The sequence below is a fragment of the Dryobates pubescens genome, chromosome 9 (genome assembly GCF_014839835.1).
Source record: "Dryobates pubescens isolate bDryPub1 chromosome 9, bDryPub1.pri, whole genome shotgun sequence".
NCBI classification, from domain to species: Eukaryota; Metazoa; Chordata; class Aves; order Piciformes; family Picidae; genus Dryobates; species Dryobates pubescens.
Genome location: NC_071620.1, coordinates 21696809 through 21723979, shown reverse-complemented (window position 1 = coordinate 21723979; position 27171 = coordinate 21696809). Strand labels below are relative to the sequence as shown.

Below are 27171 nucleotides of genomic sequence, written 5' to 3'. Positions count from 1 at the left end.
ATTTTTAAACTCTGTCTTGTTTCAGATACAGTTACCATAGGCTAATGCTAGCTGAGCCACTGTCACTGTCTATGTGAGCTCTCAGTTGCATTATATGCAGGAAATCCCATTTGTGTATAGAAACTATGTCCTATCTAGATATTACAGTAGTTAAACTACAGGGCTGATTATTCTTTCGAAGTATGATTAAAAGGAGCAGTGAAAAAAGATACATCACTTGGGTGTTTACTTTATATTCTTTTGGGGTTTTTTATTTTTATTTCATGGTGTTGAATGAGGCATCCAAGAGTGCTTTGCTTTACGAGGAGGCAGAGGTTTATATTAAGGTGTTGTGGTGTGTTAGTATATTGGCAGTGTATCACTCCAATGATAAATTATGTATTCAAAATCCCCTTTTACTTGTAAAATCAATATTTTTCACAGGAAGTTAAGGTTGAGATGTTAAAGAAGAACTGAAATAATCCAGGTAACTTAGTGATTGACAGAAGCAGGGAACTGGCTGATTTTGTTAAACTCCATTTCTTAACAGTTTGCTCTTCTGTGGTTTGTGCTTTGCAACCACAATGGCTTTTCCAGGCAGGATTTCTAATGCAAAGTCTGCCTTAACTCATCATAACTCCTTATTCTCCAGGATAGGTCTTGCATGAGTATAATAGCAATCTTGGAAGTTTTTTTTCCAGTCCTGTCTAAACTGTGTTTGTAAATGAAGTATTGGAAAGCTGACATCAGTTTGACCAGGGGCTGTTTTGTACACCTCTGCCTTTGTTTGGAAAAGGATTCTGAAGGCAGAGTTATGACATGTTCTTAAGGGAGAGGCTAAAAGCTTCTAATATTTATTATTAGTATTTGTAAAATTGAGGTGCTTGATTTTCTTGTTGCTCTAAATAATGTCTTACTGTTTCAAACTGTTGCACTGGGGAATTCCCCTACACCATGTGCTGTGAGAATCTTGAATTAAGTCCCTGACAATTACTTTTGCCCAGCAGGCCAACCATCTTTATCAGCTGGAGACACAAATACTTTCCTAATTTAAAACCTTGATCTTTAAGTTGGAAGCAGCTTTTACTTCATGAACCTTTGGATTGCTTCCATGGGGATAATTATCTGTGCAGTTTTTCTTTCTTGAGCATGTTCAGCTGTAAAGCAGTGATTTAAAGAAATAAAATAAAAAGAAGGAAAAAAAGAGTTTTAAAGTAAATTCTTACCTTCACTTCAGTTACTGTAATTATTAGCATCCCAAATATGATTTGCAACCAAAAACTTTGATTACTATTTTCATTTAGGAAAGCCCTCTAATTTTTTACTTTTTTTCCTGCCTATACTGGTGTTAGTTAAATTTTCAAGAGAAGAGTCACTTCCTATTAGAAAACATTGCTTTGTTCTAAATGCCCTGTTCTTTTGCTGATTCTTCAGCTACTTGTTCTGTTCTGGTAGCCCTTGGATGAGGGTGCCTATTAAGAAAGTTGCACACATAAATCCAATTTACCTCATGGCATCATAGATTATGCGTGTTTTTCTCCTGCATCATTCCTTCTCATGTTACAACACAGTGCTATTGCATGGTGATTGCTGACAACCTTTCTTGGAAGTTCTTGCAAGCAGCAAATCACACACTGTTTATTGCCTGCAGAAATTGTAACTGTACCTTCCAATGGAATTGATCAGATGTGGCAGAAGGAAAAAACAAACAGTGCATTGCAACAACTCTTTAAAAATACTATTTGGTCAATAGTACTGGATAAAGAAGATCTATATCCAAGCAATTACTTTTGGGTCTCCTGTGTTTGAAACATTTGTTCAAAATGTTAGCTCCTCTTTCTCAAAGATAGTTTCACAAGCATGTGATGTTAATTGCTATCTCCAGAAAAAGTGAAGTTGTAGTTTCTGTTCCTGTATGATAGCATGATCTTAAACCCTCTCCAAAATTTTGGAGAGGGTTTAACACTGGTTAAACTGAGTGATTTCTAGGGAGGCAGGCAGTTAATGAATTCTATTTGAAGGTAGAAGGAAGTAGGGACTGTTAATGGTATTGTATGAAGCCAAGTAACAAGACAGCACAATAGTAAATGAAATTCAGTAAATCATATGCCAGGTAGTAAAATAAATTGCTCGCATATATTTTGATGGCCTCTTGTTAAGTTATCTGCCAAGTATTTTTAGTTAAATAGCAATGAGAAATACTCTAAACATCTGCCAGACATCATTAAGAAAGGCTTGTATTTGTTGCAAGTATGCTCTTATATAAAGACTGGTTCCTCTGCACCTGAATTGTGTAATCTTCATGTTTGCTGAGCACTCAGCAAAAAGAGATTGCAGAAGTACAGAGCAGAGCAGCAAAAAAGCTGAATATTCCTCTCTGAGAGTAAATGAGATCTCTAGTAGTGATAGCATATGAATTTAAAATTGCATGACAAAACATGGTAACTCGGGAGATGGATAGTACCAATGGAAGTTTTTTTGTGCTCACAATGCAAAGTCAGGAGCGAAGCAAGAAAATCAAAAGATGTTGTATGTGGTAACATCTTTAATGCACCATGTCTTTAACCCATGAACACACTGCAGAAGATAGTGCTGGTGCTGTTTCCTAGGATTAACATAAAGATCATATCTTTGATAGAAGGAATAAAATACCTTAATCTAGCTACAGTGAAACTGCATGGGATGACATGCTGTGAAGCCTGGTAGAAACCTGCTTGCAGGAGTTCATTGTCATATGAGCCAAAATGTAACATTACTGTGTCCTACTGTCCACATCTTAAAATTACCTTTTTCAACTACCTCTTTTTAAAGAAGTTTGCAGAAAAACAGTTATACTATCTTGGCTTTAGCTCAGCCAAACCCATCCTGGAAGTACATGTACCTTCTCATTAAGGCATACCTAATTAAGAGCTCTTTAAAGCAGCAGCAATTCTTTTCCCACACAACCACTGTACAATCATTGTAGTGTGTGCTGGGACACGACAGCACGTTGCTCAGTAATGCAGGTGATGGAGAAGAGACCTAATGAGAATGCCTTTTGGCATAATCTGTTCTCAGCTATCCTATCCAGTTTTATTTAAATGACCTAAAGGTAGGTCACTCATAAATTGCTTGTGTAACAGCTATTCATACTAAGACTTCAGAGATTGGTTGAAGGACTCTCTGTAGTTTGTGTGTGTTTAATACAATCTGCTGACGGGCTAATTAAGAAAAAATAAAAGGCTCAGAAGCAAATAAATTATAGCAGTTTATGGAGTTATTTGTTATGTCAATGTAATAGAGATTGTGCCACACCACAATGGAAAGCTAATTATTTTCCTGCCTTGGCAGCTTGCTAGCCTGATATATTGCTAATGAACAGATTAGCTGGAGGTTTGGCAGCCACTAACATGAGCAAATTAATGTTTTTAAGACCAGTTCATACTGAGGTCCAAGCCAGGTAATGATTATGACAACTTAAAGGAAATTCTGCATCCATTATTTAGTGTGTATCTCTCTCTCTCTTTTTCCATAGATACTTGAATCTAATTATATGTGTACATCCCTGAGCACTCATAGCTGAAAGAAGTGAGGAAGTCTCATTATGCATTCTGTGATTCTGTGATCAGCTGGTTTGTAGCCTAAACATTAAATCTGCAGGCTCAGTTTTGATTTCAGTATGTTTAAATGAGGTATGTTCTTCCATGTTTGTTGTGTTTTGCTGTGATTGGTAAGCTGATAAAACATGAAAGAATCATCAGGTCTGAGCTTGGGGGAAGCAAGGTCCAGGTGTGTTGCCAAAGGCTGCCTGGTTTAATGGCAAGCAGTTGTTCATTGAGCACACTCTTTATATGCCTATGGTGCTGAAAAATAGCCAGTCCATGTTTTTTCTTGCTGGTAGCTTATTCAGCAGAGTAGTTTTGTCTGCTGCACAGTTTTCATGATAATGTATTTGTCAGTGTGAGAGGACTTCCTAATTTCACATGAATGGAGTGTTTAGTCTTCAGTCTTGGTTAAGTTTGTTCTGACAGCTGATTCTTTACAGTCAAAATGACTGGAGATTCAAGTCAATTATTTTGATATACATGGGTTTGTATTCGTGCATACATATGACTGATTAGGCTTTGACTCTGATGGTCTGTTTTGGTACATGCTCCTTCAGGACCCTGGTGCTCTCCCTGTGGTTCTGCTGCTGTCTGTGCAGTCACGTGGCTATGGCTGTGCATCAGAAGACACTTCCATGGAAATCCCTGTGGTATCACCTAAGTGGAAGAGCAGTCTCGGACCCTTTGCAGTCCTTGAAGCAAGTGTTGGGTAGGGCAGAAGTTTCTGGATTCTGGTTTTGAGGACTGCTAGCAGAAACAAATATTCAGGATGGATTGATAGAAAGTGAAAGTCTTCTCTGATACAAGTCATGTTAGTGTAAATGAAATACATTAATTACAACATCTGGACAGAAAGAGAAGTGCAAAAAGGAAATTTTCAAGATTCAGACAATGTAAAATGTACTCATATTTACCCCAAGCTAGGATAAGCCCCAAAGATAGTTCTCATCCTTTGAGATCCAGTTGTTAGATTTCTAGCCTTCTGACTAAGTGTATTCTTTATACCTGTGTATGCATAAGTATATGCTACAGAGGTCATCAGATACCTTGCTTAACGAACGCATATCCTACTTTTGAAACACCTTCTCAGAATGTTTCCCTGCATTGGGAAATGGCTGTACCCTCTTCACCTCCCAGACATTTGGGACAAACTTTTAGTTTTGAACAGGGCAAGGGATAATGGTTTTAAAGTAAAAGTGTAGATGGAGACTAGATCTAAGAAAGAAATTCTTTTACAATGAGGGTGGTAAAACATTGGAACAGGTTGCCTAGAGAAGTTGTGGATGCCCCACCACTGAAAATGTTGAAGGTCAAGGTCACAGAACCACAAAATTATTGAGGCTGGAATAGACCTCCAAGATCATCAAGTCCAGCCTATAACCTAACACCACCACATCACCCTGACCATGTTACTAAGTGCCACATCCAATCCTTCCTTAAACACCTCTAGGGTCTGCAACTCCACCACCTCCCTGGGCAGTCCATTCCCGTGTCTAATTACCTTTTCTATGAGGAGGTGCTTCCTAACATCCAACCTAAACCTCCCCTGGTGCAGCTTCAGACCATGCCCTCTGGTCTTGTCACAAGTTGCCTGGGAGAAAAGCCTGTTGCCCACCTTACTACAATTTCCCTTCAGGTAGATGTAAAGTGTGATAAAGTTCCCCCGAGTCTCCTCCAGGCTAAACAACCCCAGCTCCCTCAGCCTCTCCAGTCTCATTGCTCTCCTGTGGACCCACTCCAGCACCTCAATATCTTTCTTGAAGTGAGGGGCCCAGAGGTGAGGCCTTACCAGTGCTGAGTACAGGGGCAGAATTACATCCCTAGTCCTGCTGGCCACACTATTCCTGATACAAGCCAAGATGCCATTGGCTTTCCATGCCCTCTGGGCATGCTGTTGGCTCATGTTCAGCTGTTGGCACCCAGCACTCATAGATCCCTCTCCAGCCACTCATCCCCCAGTCTGTAGCGCTGCATGGTGTTACTGTGGCCACTGTAGGACTGTGCACTTGGCCTTGTTACCTCATACTGTTGGCCTCAGCCCATCGACCCAGCTTGTCCAGGTCTCTCTGAAGTGTATTCTTACCCTCCAGGAGATCAACACTCCCCACCAGCTTGGTGTCATCCATGAATGTACTAACAGTAGACTTGATCCCCTCATCCAAGTCATCAGTACAGATGCTGAATAGAACTGGGCCCAGTACTGATCCCTAGGGGACACCACTGGTCACTGGACACCAACTGGATGCTGCACCATTCACAACCACTCTCTGTACCTGGTCATCCAGACAGTTTTTAATCATAGAATTGTTAGGGTTGGAAGGGACCTCAAGGATCCTCTAGTTCATGCAAGAACATCCGGTGCATGGCAAAGTAGAACTGTGTGCCTGTGTTGGGATATGTAATGTATTTGCAGGCTGTGCTTATAGAAAGGTTCTGGAAAAATTACATTTTTGGCTTCCTAAGAAGCCAGGCCGGGGGGTATGGGAAAAGACACTGTCGGTCACTGCAGCTCACTAAGCCAGCCCTCATCTGCATGGAAGTGATGGGACTCTTGAGGAACTGCTGTTATCTTTCGCTTGTGAACTTCCAGAGTTTCTTGTCTTGGGGGTTGCAATAGCTGCTTTATTCATGACAGATTGCACTTTGCAGTAATTGGCACTGGGTGTAATCTTTCCTGGTTTAGTGCGTATTGGCATGGAAGAGAATTATGTGACATGACAATGCCTGGGAAATAACAGAGTAGCCTCATGTGAACGTGATTATTCATCAGTATGGATTTGAGCATTATGATACATATAAAGGAAGGAAAAACAAAGAAGGAAAACCAGACTTGACGGGGAAAGAAAGGAAGCCTTTCCCTGGTTTCAGGGAAAACATGGTATGTTATGTGGCCTTTGTAATTCTAAAATAATTAACTTATTTTCAAACATAAGATTATTTGGCTATATTTATAATTCTAGAAAAGCAATGTTATTGAAATGGGTGTCATACCATTTTATAGAAGGTGCAGTGACATTTCCATTTTATGCTGCCTCAAAGTCTTGACTTCCCCAATACTGTTATAGTATGACAAAGCAGCCCCAGTGATAATTAAACAATAGCTTAACATAAACACATATGTATGTACTTTCATCATTCTTATAGAAAGACAGCTGAATAGTTCCAGCAGTGAGCAATCAGTGCCCTTTTCCATAAGGAAAATTCAAGAAATGCCCAAACACCAATGATTTGATAACTCACAACATGTACCCACAGGAACATCAAGCTTCTGGATGAATCAGTACAGATGAATTGTTTCGGGGTTTGATAACATGACATAGATTTATTCAGTCAGCCTGTTTCTCGCGTATTTTTATGAGGAAGGTCAATGATCTGTCTAAGCCTAATTATTCCATCTGGCAAGGGTGCTTGAGGCACACAAGTTGCTGCAGTTCATGTACACAAAGAAATCTGTGGTTAGTACCTTATTTATTCAGCTTTGACTCCTCAGTTGAATGGAAGGGTATCTCTTGGCAGCTGCACTACCCAGGGTAGCCTTAATAGTCACTCTGGGAAAGGACTGAAGTTCACATCTGCACCTTAAAGGGGAGAACTTCCTCTGCTGCTCTAAGAACTCTTGATTTCATCCTGTTCTGTTTTTTAAATTATTTGACTGTCTTAAGGACAGTTAAAATCTGTGTATTGGTTCAGAATTTATTTTCAAATTTTAGACCTTTTTTCCATTCTACTGATACCAATTAAATGTTAGGTGGACTTTTCAGAAAGACCTCCAGGTCTTCAAGATGCAGCATCATACAGATTACATTGTCTTATTTTACGTCTTTATACAGACAAGCAAAGCCTAACCATCTCCAGTGCATTTCTGTCACATGCTGCCTCTATAATGTACACAAATATTGTGTACAAAGAGCACTAGTGGAGTAAGTACCATGCCAGAGAAGGGACATTACGTCTCTCCACAGCTACTTGGAAGGAGGTTGTAGTGAGGTGTTTGGTCTCTTTTCCCAGGAGATGGCATCAAGTTGCACCAGGGGAGGTTTAGATTGGATATTAAGAAAAATATCTTCACTGGAAGAGTGGTTAAGGATTGAAACAGGCTGCCTTGGCAACTGATGGAATCTCTGTCCCTGGAAGTGTTCAAAAAACATGTAGATGTGGCAGTTAGGGACATAGTTTAGTGGTGGTTTTGGCAGGGCGAGGTTAGTGGTTGCAATGTATGATCTTGGACGTCTTTCCCAGCCTTTTTGATTCTATAATTATATGTTCATAGTCATGCACACACAAGACATGAATAATAAAGGAAATTAACTTGTTTACTCATGGTTATATATTAGCATACAAACTCCTAAAATTCTCCATTCTCTCCTAGGTCATCCATTCACAATGCCAGCCAATATTAATATGGTTTACAGTCAGTGTATTTAAACATTCACCAAGACTGTGCAAAACCTAAATCTTCAGAGACATTGTTGTTAATGAAGCCACTCAGTCATATCCAATAATATAAATATATATTTTAAGGCATCCATGGCCATGCTTTGTAATCCTATTTCAGCTCTGAAAATAATGTAATATATTTCTTGCTACAAAATATCTTAGATAAATCTGTGAATTCAGTCAAAACTGTCTTTTATCTGCTACTAAGCTCTTTCATCAGTGGCTCAACAAAACAGTGCTATGTAAAAGATGATGGTCAGGCAGATAAAAATCCAATTCTCTTTGTTTAACCAGAAACAGGTGTGCAGTCTATGTATTTTCTCCGTGAGCTTTGAGACCACCAGTGGGATTGAAATAGGTCTGTAGATACCAGGTTTGCAGCTTGAATTCTGTCACTGGCCATTTTCCCGCAAGTATGAGCTATACCTGTGGAGGCACAGAGCAAAGCCGTGCTAAGCTGTGATAAAGCAAAATATTGTATTCCAGGATAGTCCTGATTAGCACATTAGCTGTTTAGAGCACCAGTTAGTTAGAGGTTTTGAAAAACTATGATAAAGGAGTGGAAACTCAAAGGAAAAGCTTGCTTTTAGTTGTTTGGTTGTTGGGTTCTTCCCCTGTCTCTGTCTAGAAAAGTTTCATAAATGGGTAAAACAGCATATGCTAGCCCTTGTCATGTCTGTGTTTGTAAACATGCAGACTTGTGGAGAGAATAAACCCATCTCTTCTGGTGATGCAATGAAAATGTGGGTGATTTTTCTAGTGTAACCATTGAAATGTGAAATGTTTCAGCAAAGAGCTTATCGTTCCTTTGTTTGGAAAATAACTCAGAGAAGGGCTGGCATACCTTGGCTATATGAAACAAAGTAACATTGCTTCCTTTCTGTAAAAATTGCAGCTATTTCTTGATCATCTAAGCTGGTCTTTAATTCTACAACATCTTGGTTCAAATAGTGCTTAAGTGATTTAAGGAAAGGAGATGGGAAAGAGTTAAAAATGAGAGAGAAACATGAAGAGAAAGAAGGGTTGGAGAAGAAGTAAAGGAACGTGGGAGAGGGGGAATTAGACCATGGCACACTGAAGAAAAAAGTTGTGTAGCCATAGGGAGGTAGAAAAGAGCTGCTTTTATTTGCAGTCTGATGTATGTTCTTAATTGTGTTTGGGGGACAAGAATGTATGTGGCCACAGGATCACTTTCAAGTGTTTGCAAGTTAAGAACTGGGGAGTGTGAGGCATGGAAAACATAGCCATGGTGACCATATATTCTGCACAAACCCTGCATCTGCTTATCTGGCTATAACTCCGCAAGGCAGAGAGGAGAAAATTGTGTCTTCTCTTGAGTCTTTCCTACACTCCAACGAGCATCAGATTTATTTCATTGTTTTAATCATCCTCAACAAAGTCATCCATCAGCATCTTAAAACTTTCCTCTTAAAGACAGGAGCTAAGCAGCCATTTTATTGATGAGCTTATTGAAATTTTACATGCATCTGACAGTGACTTTCATCACAGCACAGTTCTGTTGCTTTGGCAGGAGATTTTATTTCAAATGTGTGAAACAAAGGAGGGGTTTGGCACAGCTAAATGTGTATTTTAAAAAAAAAGTGATGGTAGTGATATGCAGACAGTAAAGGCGTTCAGGTGTTTGAGAAATAGAACTATTATCTGAAAATTCATAGTTTGGGGGGGCGTTTCTTCTAAGTTTGCTTGGGTTTTTTTAAATTAGATATTGCCTTTAGTCACAATAGATTTTTCATGACCTTGGAATTAATTGTGAACAGCAGAGGAACTTAAGGAAAGATTGAATGGTTTCATTTCTGAGTTGTTTTTGCTAAACAGACATGATATTTTTGATGATGGTAAAAGGTTTCACTGCTGCAGATTGTAAAGATACCATTTTGTCTTTTGCAAGCATGGAAATTGGTTTGGGGTTTTTTTAGACTGGTGGAGTAAAGAGGAGAAGCTGTAAAATGCAGCAGCCCTACATGCAAAGTATCTTTTAAGTTCAACATCTGTGTGATGTACTTGATGGACTCCCAGATTTTCAGTGTCTAGGGCAAGCATCTGGAGTGTGAGAAACTTAGGGAATGGGGATCTGAGGGTGTCTTAACCAGCGTGGTGTTCCTACACCCTGTTGTTTGAGGGAAGACGTGATGCTGAGTTCTCTTTGTCACCATTGGAGCTGATGTTGGCTGAAAAAAAATCGTTGTTAGAGGAATGATTTGCTTTTCCATACTCTTTCATTTTCAGGAGATGTCATCCATTTCAAGGGGGACGTGCTGAAACATGTGGGTCTGATCTGTCTGGTGACACTTGTAGCTCATGCAAAGTTTTTAGCAGTGATAATGGATTTATTGCTTGGATGAAATGACTCATGATTTTGCATAATTTTATGTTTCCTTGTGTAAGTAGCTCAAAAAGAATTTCCAGCATAGACTTCTTGACCAGATCAAGCAGTGTATTGTGGCATCTCAATGCTACCTTCCACAAACCACATGGTCAAAACTGCCTCTTGCTTAGGCTTCCAGTTCTGGGGCAGCTTTCATGACATTTGCGCTTGCCTTGTCCATGTTGGCAATAGAACTCTGAATCCATGAATCAGGACTAGATTAACTAGTAAGTATTATATGAGTGAAAAATAAAACCCAAATCCCTGCTTTAACAAGTTTACAGTCTAAATGCGTATTCGTCATAAGTAGTATGTTGTTATTTTTGTAAATACAATTCTTAGTGCCACAATCCACAAACCATTAAGTCCAAGACTTATAAATTGTCTGTCCTGTACGTGCAGTAGTTTTATCATCCTGACACATCACCCTTTATAGACACAAAACAGGGCATTTGGCTAGCACTGAAGGCTGGGTATCAAGTATGGAAGGACAAATTCTGATCGCTATTATTATTCATGAATGGGATGATTCAGTACAATACATTGGTTACCCTGTGCCAGCATGAAGTTTGAAAGTACTAAAAAAAGTAAAGTGTCAACCATTTATCTGGATGCTTGGCCAGCAGATGAAGCAAGGAACCTTCAGGACAGCTTTAAAAGCAGTTATTCATTGACATGTAGTGTTAGTTTAATGGTTTGACTCAGTCCTAAAGGTCTTTTCCAGCCTAAGCAATTCTATGATTCTACATTTATTCCAGTTTAATAAGCTTGCTTACTTGACCCTGACTTTAGTTTCTGTAATTACTTTCATTAAGACACAAAGAAGGTGTAAATATTTAAGTAAATGAGGAACTTTCCACTTGTTTGTCCAATCTGTTTATCATGTGAACATAGGAATTTATTAGTGCCATCAATATTTCCTTGCTGCCTGGTTTATTCACCAAAAAAATACAAACATGCATTCTTAGATAAGAATTTACATCCAAATGAAGGTGCGCTGTCTCTGAGTTTTTTGTTGTTTAGTATAATTTTAATTGCCTACCTTCTAACTCACTGGTTTGGACTGTAGTCTTCTCAAGACTAAAGAGCCCCAGGGATCTCAGTCACTCTTCATAGGGAGATGCTAAAGTGCCCTAATCATCCTCGTGGCTCTTTGTTGGATTCTTTCTAGCAGTTCTCTGTCTTTCTTGAACTGGGGAGTCCAAAACTGGAGACAGTATTCCAGGTGTGGTCTCACCAGGGCAGAGTAGAGAGGTAGAAGAACTTCCCTAGACCTGCTGGACACACTTTTCTTGATGCACCCCAGGATACCATTGGCTCTCATGGCTGCAAGGGCACATTGCTGTTCCATGGAGAACTTGCTGTCCACCAGCACTCCAAGGTCTTTCTCCATGGAGCTGCTTTACAGCTGGACAGCTCCTAACCTGTACTGGTGCATATTGTTACTGCTCCCCAGATGCAGGACCCTGTACCTGTCCTTATTGAACTTCATGAGATTTGCCTGCACCCAGCTCTCCAGCCTGTCCAGATCTCACTGGGCACTGCACAGCCTGATGGGGTGTCAGCCAACCCCCACAGTTTTATATCATCAGCAAACTTGCTGAGGGTACTCTCAATCCCCTCATCCAGGTCATTGATAAAGATATTGAATAAAATTGAACCCAATACTGATCCCTGGGGACCACCACTGGCCACAGGCCTCCAAGTTGACTCTGTGCCACCAGTCACAACCCTCTGAACTCTGTTGTCGAGCCAGTTTGCAATCCACCTCACCAACCAGCCATCTATGCCACATCTCCTGAGCTTTTCTATGATCTGCAACTGCAGTCTCAGTCTCAGCTTTGATCTGCATACCAAGGCAGGACCAGCACGGATCAGCACACCATGTGGAGTGACAGATCCCCCCTGCCCTGAGCCAGCCTCTCTCGGGAGGGGCAGGCACGGTGTGGGCTGCTGCGGCAGCTAATGCCAACCCCAGCAAGACAAGCCAGGGTAGATCTGCAACTGAGATCTCAGCCTTAGCTTTGTTCTGTGCAGTCAGTGACCTGGATGAGGGCAGAGTGCACTGTCAGCAAGTTTGCTGATGACGCAAAACTGGGTGGAGTGTCTGACACACAAGAGGGTTGTGCTGGCACTCAGTGAGACATAGGCTGGAGAGCAGGGCAGGGAGAAATTTAATGAAATTCAACAAGGGCAAATGTAGAGTCTTGCACCTGGGAAAGAACAACCCCATGTATCAGTATAGACTGGGGACTGAGCTGTTGGAGAGCAGTGAAGGCAAAGGGACCTGGGGGTCCTAATGGATGTAAGGTTGACCATGAGCCAGCAATGTGCGCTTGTGGCCAAGAAGGCCAATGCCATTCTGGGATGGATTAGACGGGGTGTGGCTAGTAGGTTGAGAGGTTCTCCTCCCCCTCTGCTCTGCCCTGGTGAGGCCACATCTGCAATACTGTGTCTTCATGATGCTCATTTCTGTTTTCAGATTGGTTCAGGGTGATTAGGCACTGGAATGGAAAAACTGGAGGCTTCTTTTTTACAAGGATTCACATGGAAAATAAGAGAGGTAACAGGCACAAGTTCCTCCTATGGAGATTCCAGCTGGACACAAGGGGAATATTGTTAAATGACGATCAGCCATTGGAATAATTTCCCCAGGGAAGCGACGAATTCTACAGGCACCTACTGGAGAGAGTCCAGTGGAAAGCTACAAGGATGATGAAGGGACTTGAACATCTCTCCTGTGAAGAAAGACTGAGAGCCCAGTGGCTGTTTAGTCTGGAGAAGAGAAGGCTGAGAGGGGAGCTTATGAATGTCTCAACAGGGGTCTAGACAACCTGATGTAGTGGAAGATGTCCCTGCTGGTTGGACTGGATGAGCTTTGGAGGTCCCTTCCAACCCAGATCTTTCTATGTGTCTATACGCTGCAGGAAAGAAAGACACAAGGAGTGCTAAGCATGGACCTTAACTTCTCATGGACCTGATTAATCTATGAAGGAGAATGCTTAACCAGACCTTCAAAGGGAATTGCAGCCATGGCCTTGCACTGCTCTTATGGCCTAATTGATGAGAAGGAGAGCTGCTATCTGTGCCCTGCAGCAGAGTATTTATTCATGTTGTAATCATGCAGCAAGGTGAGCATCCCTGCTTCACTAGGCTCCCCAAGGGAGAAAATTCACTCCTAGAGAACTTTTTGGGTTTTTGTTAAAACTTCTTTTTTTGATCTGAAATGATCTGGCAAGCAAAATGATAATTGTGGAAAGATTTCATTGTGATAGCCACCATTGTGCTTTCTTTTATGAAGTATTGATGGGTTTGTTCTTTTTGCATGGAGGCAAAGCAAACCATGAACTGCAGTTGTGCATTAGGAAAGATTTATGGAAAACAAAGTAATTTTAAAATCCCCTTCTTTCACCACCACCTCCCCTTTCCCACCATAACTGCCCCTTTACCACTCCACCCGCCCCATTTTCCCCCATTTTTTCCTCAAATCCCAGAGCACCTGGGCTCTGTTGGAGTCTCCTCCCACCCCAGGTGTTGCCACTTTGTCCTCCCCACCCACTCCCCTTTTTAAATCCCCTCAGGAAAGGCAGGAGCCCTAAGCTGAGCCCATTATGGGCTGAGGATCCTCCTCTCATCACTGGTGAGTCCCTATGGTGCACACTGGGTGATGGTGGTGGTGACTACAAAGGCCGGGGGGCCTGGTGGCCCCCCGGCTGTTAGGAATAGGGTTGATGACTACTCCAATATCATCCATGGCTGCTGCCTGGGCCTTCTTACTGGGGCTGAGCTCTTCTGTGTGGTATCTTGGCTGGTTAAGGGTCTTGCCTCTGGTTCTGGGATGGGTACAAAAATGGTGGTGGTGGAGCAGGAGCTGTTGAGGCAGGGTGGAGGATGGTGTAGAAGGAACAGGAGCTGCTTTGGGAAAATGAAAGGGGGGGGGGGGGGAAGCAGGAACTACCTTGGGAAGATGAAGTCTGGTGGTGGTGGAGGCAGGGGGGTGTTAAACTAGATAACCTTTAGATGCTACTTCCAACTCTGGTGATTCTATGGTCTAGTTCCAACCCCCTTGCCATAGGCAGGGATACCTTCCAGTAGACCTAGTCAGCATCTTTAAGGGCATACTTTTTTTTTACTGTACATAGAAATCAAAACCTAATATGATAGGTATGATGAACTGATGGATTTGGGGATTTTAAGCCACCTTATTTTGAAAATAAGGTCATCTGTATATTGATATAAGAAAAGAGTGAATGAAAATTACTGGCATAAGAACCATTTAAAATCGCACAGAACTTGTGGAAAGGGTTTGGCTATTTCAATACTATTGCTCACCAAAAGTTAGCCTTTGTCTGAAGTATAGGTAGTGGAAACACTGAAGTGAACCCATAACTGAAAGACAAGTTGTCTTGAGGTATTAAATTATGTCATTCCAGAAAGAAAATTCTGTAATCCATGCCTAATTTTGCATCCTGACTCAATAAATTTTGATTCAGAAAAAAAGTAGGAAGAATACTCTAGGAGAGTTGGGCTAGATGATCTTCAGAGGTCCTTTCCAACCCTTACCACACCCTGATTCTGTGACAGGCTGTTGTTAATAGCTGGCTTTGCTTCCAAACAAACTGAAATATATGGAAATAAATACTCTTGTGTCTACTGATGTAATTTTTTTCTCCAGAAATATGTTAATTTAAAGGTGATTATGTCAGCAACTAACCTTAATTTTCAGACTTCCTTTACAAGCCTTCATAGTACCTCAAAAATCAAGTTTGGCTTCTGAGCTGGAAAAATGGTAACTGCCTTTGTAAATGAACAACTTGTTGGAATTCTGCTGTGCCTTTGTAAGAAATAAAGGTGAATGTGTAAAAAGGAACAATTACTTAACTTGCCTCCTTTTTAGCAGCTCTTCTCGGTGAGGTCACAATGAAACATGCATTGTGATATAATAAGAACTATTTTATCGCTATAAATTTGTGTTTCAGGCCTTTCTGCAGCTGCAGTTCAGAGTTTGTACCCATGTGGAGGGGTTGGGGGGTTGTATTCTAGCATCTCTTCAAAGTGACAGCTGAGGTTTTCAGTCACAAGTCTCCTTGCAGAGCCCAAGCTGCTCTCTTTTTATTTCAAACATTTTATCAATGCTTCCTGCACAGCTTGGAGATGGATAATTTGGGATGGAACAGTTTGAGTTATGGATATGAACTACAGGACAGGAAGTTCCATCTTAACATGAAAAAGAACTCCTTTACTGTAAGGATCATAGAGCACTGGGACAGGCTCCCCAGAGGGGTTGTGGAATCTCCTTCTCTGGAGACTTTCAAGACTCCTGGATGTATTCCTGTGTGACCTGCACTAGATTCTATGCTCCTGCTCTGGCAGGGAGGTTGGACTCTATCTCCAGAGGTCCCTTCCAACCCCTAACATCCTGTGATCCTGTGGTGAGACAAGAATTAGTTTGGACTTGTTATTATAGAATCATATAATTTGTTTCAGTTGGAAATCTGGCACTTAACTACCAAGTCTGGGGTTGGAGGAGTTACTGGAAATTCAATACTACAAGCAAAAGTAATTTTTTCTATTGTACACCTACTGCTTGTATAAATATTTTTCTTTCTGTTTCAAATAGAATTTGAAATATTCTGTAATGATGGAATTATTGAGGCTGGAAAATACCTCCGAGATCATCAAGTCCAGCCTATGACCTAACACCACAACATCAGCTAAACCATGCCACCAAGTACCACATCCAATCTTTTCTTAAAGACCTCCAGGAACACTGACTCCACCACCTGCCTGGGCAGTCCATTCCAGTGCCTAATCACCTTTACTGTGAGGAAGTGCTTCCTAATATGTAACCTCCAGCAGATTAATGCCTGGCTGCAGGACTGGTGCCAATTGCAGGCTTATCTTGATTTCAGTAAGGCATTTGACATGGTCTTCCACAACATCCTTGCAATTAAACTGAGGCAGTGTGGTCTGGATAATCAGGTAGTGAGGTGGATTGGGAACTGGTTGAAGGAAAGAAATCAGAGTTGTGGTCAATGGGCTGGAGTCTAGTTGGAGGCTTGTGTCTAGTGGACTCCCTCAGGGGTCAGTACTGGTACCGTTAAATATATTTATCAGTGACCTGGCTGAGGGTGCAGAGTGCACTGTCAGCAAGCTTCCTGGTGACACAAAGCTAGGTGGAGCCTCTGACCCACCAGAGGGCTGTGCTGCCATTCAGCGAGATTTGGACAGGCTGGGGTGGGCAGGGAGCAATTTGAAGTTCAACAAGGGTAAGTGCGCCTGAAGTTCAACAAGTGCAAGTCCTGCACCTGGGAAGGAACAACTCCATGCACCAGTATAGATTGGGAACTGATGTGCTGGAGAACAGTCAAGGGGAAAGGGACGTGGGGGTCCTGGTGGATGGATGGATGAATGACCATGAGCCAGCAATGTGCTCTTGTGTCCAAGAAGGCCAATGCCATTCTGGGGTGGATTAGAAGGGTTGTGACTGGTAGGTTGAGAGAGGTCCTCCTCCCCCTCTACTCTGCCCTGGTGAGGCTGCATCTGGAATATTGTGTCCCATTCTAAGCCCCTCTGTTCAGGAAAGACTTGAAAGAGTCTAGCACAGAGCCACAAGGATGATTAAGGGAATGGAGCATCTTCTGTACAAGAGACTGAGGGAGCTGGGGCTTGGACAAGGGGAGACTGAAAGGTGACGTCATTAGTGTTTATAAATATGTGAAGGATGAGCCCCAAGAGGATGGAGCCAGCCGCCTCTTGGTGGTGCCCAGTGACAGGACAAGGGGCAATGGGTGGAAGTTGAGGCATAGGAAGTTTCATGTAAATAGGAGGTAATTTTTTATTTTTTTTTTCACTGTGAGGGTGATGGAACACTGGAACAGGCTGCCCAGGGAGGTTGTGGAGTCTCACTCTGTGGAGATATTCAAAACTCTCCTGGGTGTGTTCCTGTGTAATCTGGTGTAGGTGATCCTGCTCTGGCAGGAGGGTTGGACTAGAAGATCTTTCAGGGTCCCTTCCAGCCCCTGAAATTCTGTGATTCTGTGACTTTAAGCTCCAGTGGAAATGAAGACAAAACCAGCAGCAGAGAGTGGACATGTCAGAGTTTTCATTTGTTTTCTCTGGAATTCATCTTTGGAATACTGCTGACTCGTTTGCCTGTGCTTTGAAGCTAATGATTATTTGAAAAGGAAATAAAAGTCATTCACCCAGCCATAGGTTTAGGACTGCATGTCTTTATTTGCTGCAAGTTTATGGAAATTAAAATAAATCTGAATACTGAAGGATTTGGGACATAACAGGAAAGTGCAATGGAAAACTAGGTGTCACTAAACTGGGAAACCCTCTGTTAGAATGTGTGCAGTCTTTGATGCCTTGGTGGTTTAGATCACAGAGTGTTAAAAATGATGTAAAATATGAATGTTTTACATTTCATCTCCAACATTGAATGCACTTCAAGTTGCAGTCAGGTTAAAGTTTTAATGATAATGACCAATTATTTTAAAGACATGATAGTAAACATGATGTTGATACTTTAAGGGTTTAATGATTTCAGTATTACGACTTCATAAAAGCTACTGTAAGAAAGAAGCCATATGAAGTTCCACTGGCCAGGTACTCTTTAATCACACCCTATTTTTATCATCACAGGAAGCATTAATTAAATACTCATGGGCTTTCAATTTTATTTCCTTACAGTTTTGTTCAAATGGCATTATATTGAAGTCCTGCATGAAGTTTGTGGTTAAGGTGATTACACATCAGTAAATAGTTTTCAGTCTTTCAGAAGCGGGGAACCACAAACTCATATTTCTCTGCACAAGATGCTGTCACAGTTTTGCTATATTTTCTTCAATTTGATTATTAGAGTTTCCTCAAAAGGGGAGGACAGAATTAAAGTGGATGTTTTATAATTAGTATGGGATGATCACAGACTCTGCTAATAGTCTTTTGGGGATGACAACAATTCTGAACAGGTGGTTTTACAGATACCATCTCTGTTATAATTGCTCATAAGCATATGCCAAATAATATTAATATTCTGACATAGTTTGGCTCCTGGCATGGCAGCCCAACAAAGTCTTGAGCCTCAGTGAGACCTGAAAGATACTGCTTTGAACCAGGTAGACTTGCTGCTCCTTGAAAAAGCGGTGGTTTCTCTTTTAGGCAAAGGTTCAAGAGCAGGAACTAAAGAGCTGAGAGCTAATTCATCTAAATTGTTCTCCTGTGTGTGGTTGGTTTTGCTCCGCTGCAACAATGAAGGTACCCAATGTGCTGCAAGTGTGAGGGTGCTGTGCTGGCTACGTGGGGAAACAACTCTGTGTGTGTGTTCATTTATTTTGTGACAGAGGCTGAACTCTTGTTTGAGTATTTCTGGATAGCCTAGTGTTTTTTGAAAAACAAAACTCCCAACTTGCAACTCAAATAATGACAAAGCCTTAAACTTTAAATTTTGGTTTGCAGAAGAAAAGCTTTGTCAGTTGTTTTCTGCCTTCCTTTGCTTTGAGTTTGCATGCCAGATGAACAAAGCCTGTTTACTCACAGAATCAACTATTCAGCTTGCACCGTGGACTGGAGAACACTTAGAGATGAACGCTCTTGCAGTAAGTGCTTTAAAGTGAACCAGGCAGAGAGAACGTCCTTAATGCCCTCCCATGGACTTTGATGTTCCTTTTCTCAGGATGGTTAGCAGACAGCTAGAGCATGTGTATATCCTTGCAACTGGTACACTGCTTTAATGTTAGAAAAAAAAAGGAGAAAAAAAAAAACAAAACCAAACACACACAGTTGTTTCTAGTGGATCATAGCACAGCAAACCCAGATCTTGACAAGTATATAAAAGAAACTACTGTCATTGGCAGCCTTCTGTTTACTATTGTGTTTTAATATTGGAACCATATACATAAAATTTATTCCTGATTAAGAATATTAAGAAAAATACTATTTTTCCTTTTACACTGTCATGTAATGTATAATAATTATCTGTACAATGCATTCTATAACAATATACTACAATACGTACAGTTGTGTGTGTGTGAATACACATACTGCTAATTTTTGAAAACCCTGCTCTTGCAGTGAGTATTGGTGTAATTTCAATATCTCATTGACAAGGATGGGATATAATTTGTGTATAAAATCACCTACTTTTAACAAGCTAATGGCAGGATCACAGCTTAGTCCCATTAGTAATGTTCCCTTATTAGTATTCTGTAATGGCTTTAATTGCTCTGGCTCCTGGCTTTCCTGAGCAGAAAATGCCACTGAAAGGCTGCCATAATACATGGTAAGCATATTTCAATCTATGCTTCTAGATAGGTAGATGTCCTGAGTCTAAGTCATTGAGCTGTAATCAGTAATACAAAGTTGTTACAGCCTGAGGTGGCAAACTTTTGGGTTGCGCCTATTTGTTTCTGGTTTGCCCTTGATGACCGTCTCATGGTAGTACACTAGGAGTGATGAGTACATTCTTAATGATGCCACCCATCAATATATGTGTATGCTTAAGCTTTTTTGTTGTTGTGGGTTATTTTTAATAAAAGTTGTAGGTATCCATAGATTACAGGTTTGAAATATCAGAGGGGAAATAAATAATTCTGTAACTGATTTGGCAAGAAAGATTGCAAATTCACTTCAAAAGCTCTGGGCTGCTTTGGGATCCACTGAATTGCCAGTCTTCCTGTTAGTATTGAATATCCATCCATACTGATTGGTCCTGGCAGTAGGCACTTTCACTGAAGGAGCTGTCTCCAAGTGATAATTTCTTTCTCCAATATTGTCAATGAGTAAAGAGTAAATCAGGTTTTGTTTTGACAAGTGAGAGTTTCTGGCAGTGTTAATTGATAACAGTTGTTGTGCTTTTAGGGATGTCTGGGTGGCACATGAGTTACTGAAATTTCTGCAAGAGATCAGTGAGAGCACTGTGTGCATTCACACAGTGAGAGTATATTCCCCAATAAACATTTGTCCAAATGTGCTGCTGAAATCAGGAGGGGATAAAACTAAGAAATAAATACTGTTGATGTTTTTGGAATAGGCCGAGATGGAAAGATTACAGGTGAAGGCAAATGCTTAAAATGAGAACTTGGAGCTCTTTGTTTACAATAACTTTATGTTATGGAATTGAGGTATTAAAATGTAGAAAAATTGCCCACAAATTTGTCCTTCTTGAAGGTGGGGACTTGGTAAGAAAAATGTACCAAGGCTGGCACTGGGCACCACAATGCACGTAGTTTTGGCAATAGAGTAGATCTGAGAAAACATGTTTAGGTGGGAGGTGCTTATCCTGTGAGAGGTGGAGCAAGAAAGGATGCTCTTAAGTTTGATTTATACTACATGAGCTTTTTTGAAGGCTTTCTGAGGCCTTAGGCCCTGTTTCTTGAACATGCAGACATGCACATTGGTTTATGGGAACCTTACTTGTTTAATTTCTTTACTGTTTTTCCAATTTATTTTACCATTCCCATTCCTCCTCTATTGCTCTTTGGCCTATTTGCTCTATTCTCTAAGTCTCCATTGTTGAACGCCCTGCACAATCTTCCTGCAGTCTTTTCCGAGAGCCCATATTTTAAAACTGGACATGGAGCAGAGTAGCATCTTGAGGGTTAAAAGTAAATGTGGCAAGGGTGGAAGCTTTTGTTAAAATCTTTATTTTAATAGAAAGGAAACAAGCCATAGGAAGTCTGTCCATATTGTAGTCAAGCATGACCTAGCAGGCTAACTCTCTTCTTTAGACTTTTTTTCTGGCTTTAACTAGAAAATTATGTTAGAAATGGTCTTTTAAAAGCAATGTCAAGCGCAGGAAGAACTTGTGATAGATTAAGTATTGGGAAGAATAAGAGACTGAGAGTGGCTCTTAAAAGCTCCACTTCGAAAAGAAGACTGAGAGGAAGTTCCAAAGATAAAAAAAGCATATATATTTGCTACCTTCCATTATATCTGACTCTTTATAGTATTTTAAGAGTTTGCTTCTTTCTGACTCATCAATACCTGTGTTCAATCATTACCTGTCATCATTTTTATGTAATATGAATAATTATGACATAATTAGCTAAAATATGAGTTTCAGAATCACAAGTGTAGAGTTTATTTGCTAAGACTTTGTACCCAGGAAAAATGACATAATATGCCAAGGCTTAAAATCTGAAATATAAATTTATCAGTGTAGCTATTGAACCATGATTAGTTCCAGTATCCTTTGACAGTTCTGGTGTTTGCAGTGTTGTTTACAGTAGTTTTTCTTGCTGGCATTTTCAAGAGCCATTGCTTCTGTTTGCATATGATTCCCTCAGGGAATCTGATCTTTGCAGCTAGATTATTTCACCCTGGTACTGGGATGTTTTTTTACCTGGAGCACTGTTCCTAATACGATAGAAATCAATAGATGCTCATTCTGAGGGAAGGAACGCCTTGATTTATTTTGTTCTTTGGTGTACTTTGCCTGGAATCATACAAATTCTATATACAAGTTCTATTCCAAAGTGCTTTAGTCATTTTAAAGCATTTAAGTGATCTTACTCACAGCATTATGATCAAGATTTCCCTTTAAAATTATTAGGGGGGCATGAATTAATTGCAATTTAGAAATAAAATTCTCTTGTTAGCCCATAAATAGTCATAGTGGAAACATTATTCCTATGTGAATTTTAGAAAGCAAGAGTATTTTAGTGGTTGTTACAAATTGGATAGTGTCTCTGTACTGCAATTTTAGGAAAAAATATCACTTATTTAAATAATTTAGGTGATTTTCCCTTTTTCAAAATATAAATGGGAAAATGTATTAAAAATCATCACTATTACTGTGCTTAAGAAAGTGAACAGAACCTCAAAACATAAATTTGTAGACCTCTGGCTAATCTTATATAAAAGTCCCAAGATGTGGTTTGAAATCCTTGACTGGAAGGCATCATAAAGGAGAAAAATCCTTAGTATCAAGAACTAAAGCTGTTTGTCCTCTGAATAACAGCTCTGCTGTGTCTCACATTAAAAGATCTGGTTTAGCTCAATGAAATTACTAGGTGAAGGCTCAAAGCAAGCAGAGTGATGTAGGTTTGTTTTTTTGTGCACCGCAGAGTGTGGTTCTGGAAGTCATTGCTGCAGTTTCTCCTGTCTGTCAATAGATTGTATGGGTTTGAAAAATGGTTAGATGCACTGAAAGAAAGTCCAATAAAACAAAATGCAAGGAGCATGATGGCCAGGGTGTGCTTGTGTTGATTCCTGTAGGATTCAACAGCTTAATCAGTGAACTGGCAATATGGAGTGTGCACTTGTTTTGGATGGTATAAAGCTCTTTTGGATAGTTCGATGCTGTACCAGAAGCAAATGCCACCAAGAGCTGCTCATGAAATGGAGTGGGTAAAAAGATGAAAGACAAGGGTCAGTGTATGGTGATGCCCACAGGGTAATCTAAATGTTAGGAGGCAGCAGTTGCAGTTTAGGAGTGATCCCTGAGAGGCCTCCAAAATCACCAATTCTTAAAGTATGGTGGCAGGCAACAAATCCAATGAAATATTGCCCATAATCAGGAATGTTGTCTATAATCAAGAGGAATAACGAGAATAAGGTATAGTGCCATTTTACCCATTGTTGGACCCACACATGAGAATGTATGCAGTCCAGGTCGCTAAATCTGAGGAAGGCTGCAGCAAACATAGAAAATGTGAAAAGAACACGAAGTTGGTGAGGGGTTTGGAACACAAGCCCTATGAGGAGAGGCTGAGGGAGCTGGGGTTGCTTAGCCTGGAGAAGAGGAGACTCAGGGGTGACCTTATTACTCTCTACAACTACCTGAAGGGAGGTTGTAGACAGGCAGATGTTGGTCTCTTCTCCCAGGCAGCCAGTACCAGAACAAGTGGACACAGTCTCAGGCTGTGCCAGGGGAGGTTTAGGTTGGATGTTAGGAAGAAGTTCTATACAGAGAGAGTGATTGCCCATTGGAATGGGCTGCCGGGGGAGGTGGTGGAGTCGCCATCATTGAAGGTGTTCAGGAGGAGACTTGATAGGGTGCTTGGTGCCATGGGTTAGTTGTTTAGGTGGGTTGGATTGGTTGATGGGTTGGACGCGATGATCTTGAAGGTCTCTTCCAACCTGGTGTATTCTATATGAAGAGCATCTAGCACAGTGGAGGGAATAGGGCTGACTGCTGAGAAGACACTGAAAAAGCTACCGCTCTTTCTTTTGTCAAGAAGAGGGAGGAGGGACACATAGGCAAGGCTTATGAAGCCACCGAGTCTGTGAAGAAACAAGTATTTGCCAGCTCATACAGCACTACAAGTGGCTTTTTAGTATTTGGTGGATAAAGATATGCGTGCAACTCAAATCACTGCAGAACCACCGTGTTAATTATTGAGCATTAATATGCATGGGTATCTTTGTGTTACTAATGTTAGAGCCTTGAGAGCTCTTCTCACTGTGGTCATTGTTGCTCTCATCTTGTGAGAGAATTTCAGTGGCACATGTGTAAATGACACATTAAGCCTGATGGGATGACAGGAATTAATGACACCTAACTAAAGGGAATGAGTCAGAGATATTTATGGTTTCTTCCTCTTGGGCTGATACTCCTTCTTCATTGATTCTTCTCCAGGATATGTCCTCTTTCCACATCTCTGAATCCCACATATTTTACAACATTTTCATCTATTCTATAATTCAGAGCTCCTCCTTTTAAGTTAGTTTAGTCTTCTAGAGCATGTTTGTAAACTAACATACTCCACACCAGCTTCCTTATGCTTATTCTGTGGCAGGTGAGCAGTTATTGCCATAAAGTGGAAGAATACCCCAAAGAAAAATGAAGCAGGTAACACTGCAATAGTAAATCAAGCACTTACTTGTTGGTTGTAAGATATTTTGTAGTAATAACTTCATTGGAAAAGTAAAATGTAATTTTTTTTTTTTTTATTTTGCTGCTTTCATTTTATTTACTAATCTTTTTCTGTTGCACTGATCCAAGATTTATAAAAGTCAGTTCCAAGTGTCTTGGGAATCATTTACAATTTCATAAGCCTCTGGTTTCGCCTAGGAGAAAACAAACAAAGCTTCAGATAAACATAAAAGCACTAGCTGATTTTCCCCTGGAATTTTTATTTCCATAATGGTTGCCTTTGGAGGTAATTTTACAAGAAGCAGCATATAATATGTGGAAATATTTGTGAGTAGATTTACAATAATTCTATTAATGTAAATACATAGACTGCGTTTCATGCCTCAGTAACTGCTTCAGGGACTTGATTAGTTGCGGGGGTGGGGGGGGGAAGACATCTAGGAAGCAGCACAGCCTCTTAATTCCAGCCATTTTGGGGTCTATTGCCTGGAAACTAGTTTGATTTTTGTTAGGACAGTTTTCTGTGCTGTTAATTGAATGAAAGGCCTGATCTGATTTCTAATTTTTCCCAGAGTATTGTAGCTGGAGCTTGATGGCTTCTGTGAGCAGGAGCTTCAATAATGCTGGTAGTGCCTGCATCCTCATACGCTTTTAGCTTGGAGGTAGGACATTTAAGTAGTTTAGTCGCTGACTGGAAATACCTTGTCTGTCATCTTAGAGGAGCAGACATCTTTGTAACTGCCTTTATGTAAATTTTGGCTGCTTACATTGTGAGCTTGCATTGGCTAAACATACTGGACTCTAAATGAGACCTATTTGTTTTGAAGGTGTCTCTGTATCCTACTGTCCGAGACAAACTGTTGCTTCCTGGCCAAAACAGCCAGCCCTCTGACTTTATGGTTGATGGCTGAAAATGCAAACCAGATCCACTGGTACCTCTTAGAAAGTTTCTGTGGGAATGTTGAAGAAATCATTCAGCTTGTCATCAGCACCTACTGTTTCTTTCTCTAGACTTTGACCCAGCTAACATACATGCACATACATACAAATCTGTCTGCTTTAAGGCTATTGATTCCTTTGCTGTACTCTTCTGAATTTTGCATGCCTGTTTAATAGAAAAAGTGTGATGATGACACCCCAGGAGAAAAGCATTGCAGTATCAAATGATGATCTTAACTTTGCGTCACATGGAAAAATAAATGTAGGAGTCAGACACCAGAAAAGAAAAATGAGTGATATTGTGTGGAAGATTTCTTCTGGAGCATGTATGTCCTTTTATGTCTGCCCCTGTGAGTGACATGCCATGTCTGTGCTGCTGCAGTTGTCTGAGATGAAAGGATTTGAGTCTTACAGAGACAATCTTTGCATTTAACATAATGGTTCTTGTATCTTTCATAATTCTTGTCTCCCACTTCAGATCACCTGTCTTTTTATCTCCATAAAGATGATCCTGTAGAATCATTTTGCCTGTTGCTCTGCTTGTTTTCCTGCCCTTTTCCTTCCTTCTTGCAATCCCTGTAACTTGTTTTTTCCAACACCCTTCTCTCATCTGGTTTCCAAAAGCGTCTCTGCAAGTTAGTTGTTGATTTGTTAGTTGTGTAAGGGTGATGCATATGTAAGCAAGAGGGAATTAGCTTCTCTTAGCCAGCAATTTCCATGTTGCAACTTATATTTAGATTTAATTAGTTCCTGGTTGCATTTCTAAATAGCTGTCTTTAGACATGGTCCCAAGTTGAATATAGGAAGTGTCCTCAGGAATGGGGTCTTAAATTTGCGGCTCTGACTTGTTGACAGATTCTGATCAACAGAATAAAAGCTATTATTTGACACATCCTTTCCTACTCCTATGTCATTTTAGCACCTCTGTGCAGGATCTGGATGAGGTAATAAATCAATATGAGCCCATGTCAGAAACTGTCTGAAAGATGATGGAGTATGTGCTGATGAAAGGGACAACTTGTTATGAATAAAGAGGGATAAGGTGGGGAATTAATAAAAATTACTTATTAATATGGCTCCACCTTCCACGTAACTATGTACAGATGTTATAAAATATAGTACAGGTTTGGTATGTTCAGTGGAGAATGTCTTCAGAATATGGGAGTGGTTACAAATAGTTTGAGAACACTACTGGGAAAAGATAAATCCAAAATCAGTATATTACTCCTACTAACAAAAGGTAAGAATTTTCTAAAAGTGTTCAGGAATATATCAATTTACTGCCTGCCGATTGTGGGAATTTCTCTGGTGTCTTTTTATCAGAAAATCCTCCTGAAACTGCTGCTGCTTATAATCTCTGTGTGTGGTGGGGAAAACCCAAGAGAAAAGAACCTTGTGCTCTGCAGCCCACAGATTTTATACAACTAGCTAATTTTTGTCAAAATTGTCACCACACAAAGGCTAGAACTGATAACCATCAGTTCTCTGCTTAAACATGCCCAGATGTAACCCTGTGCAGGATCTGTGCCTGACAGGATGCATGGCTTGGGGGAAAGGCCCATGTGAAATCTACTGGTCTAAAAGCCTGGGAAGGGGAGGTATCTCTACCTTGGCTCCCTTCATCCCAGTCTCAGTGTTTCCTCTCCATTCCATCTTTGTGGGAGAGGGGGTTTTGGATGTACTGCTACATTTGTACATCAGGCTCCTGACCCATCCTGGCAGCATGTGTCTGAAGGAGTTGTGATGACTTCCCCATGGAGATGACTCCTCCTTTCTCTTCATTTGCAGGGGCTGCAGATAACTGGCTTATACCAGATCCCACTGGTTTAGGTGGCAAGGTTGAGTGCTGAGTGACTTATCCCCAGGGCTGTGACTGTCCAGGAGAGGAGTGTGCTGGAGTAGGGATTGATACCAGACTTTCCCTGAGTCGTATCCTGACCTACCATAGGAGCAGAGCTGCTCAGGGTACCAGGGACAGGAAGGGTTGTAACCAAAAGGAAAAAACCCTGAAGTTATGATAAAAAAAG

At 40.7% G+C, this 27171-nt stretch overlaps 1 protein-coding gene across 5 annotated transcripts in view; it reads left to right on the top strand.

Annotated features, from left to right (window-relative positions):
• Nucleotides 1–27171, top strand: part of VWC2 (von Willebrand factor C domain containing 2) — a 75228-nt gene that overhangs the window by 16330 nt on the left and 31727 nt on the right. The window contains exon 4 of one of the 5 annotated variants that reach the window (XM_054164107.1): nucleotides 4121–4272. The exons of 3 other annotated variants lie outside the window; for them this stretch is intronic. In XM_054164107.1, the coding sequence (XP_054020082.1) occupies nucleotides 4121–4224 (104 nt within the window). In that variant the 3' untranslated portion in view covers nucleotides 4225–4272. Of the gene's footprint in view, nucleotides 1–4120; nucleotides 4273–13880; nucleotides 13990–27171 lie in introns of those variants that run through there. One more of the 5 variants, XM_054164108.1, reaches the window with a different exon arrangement.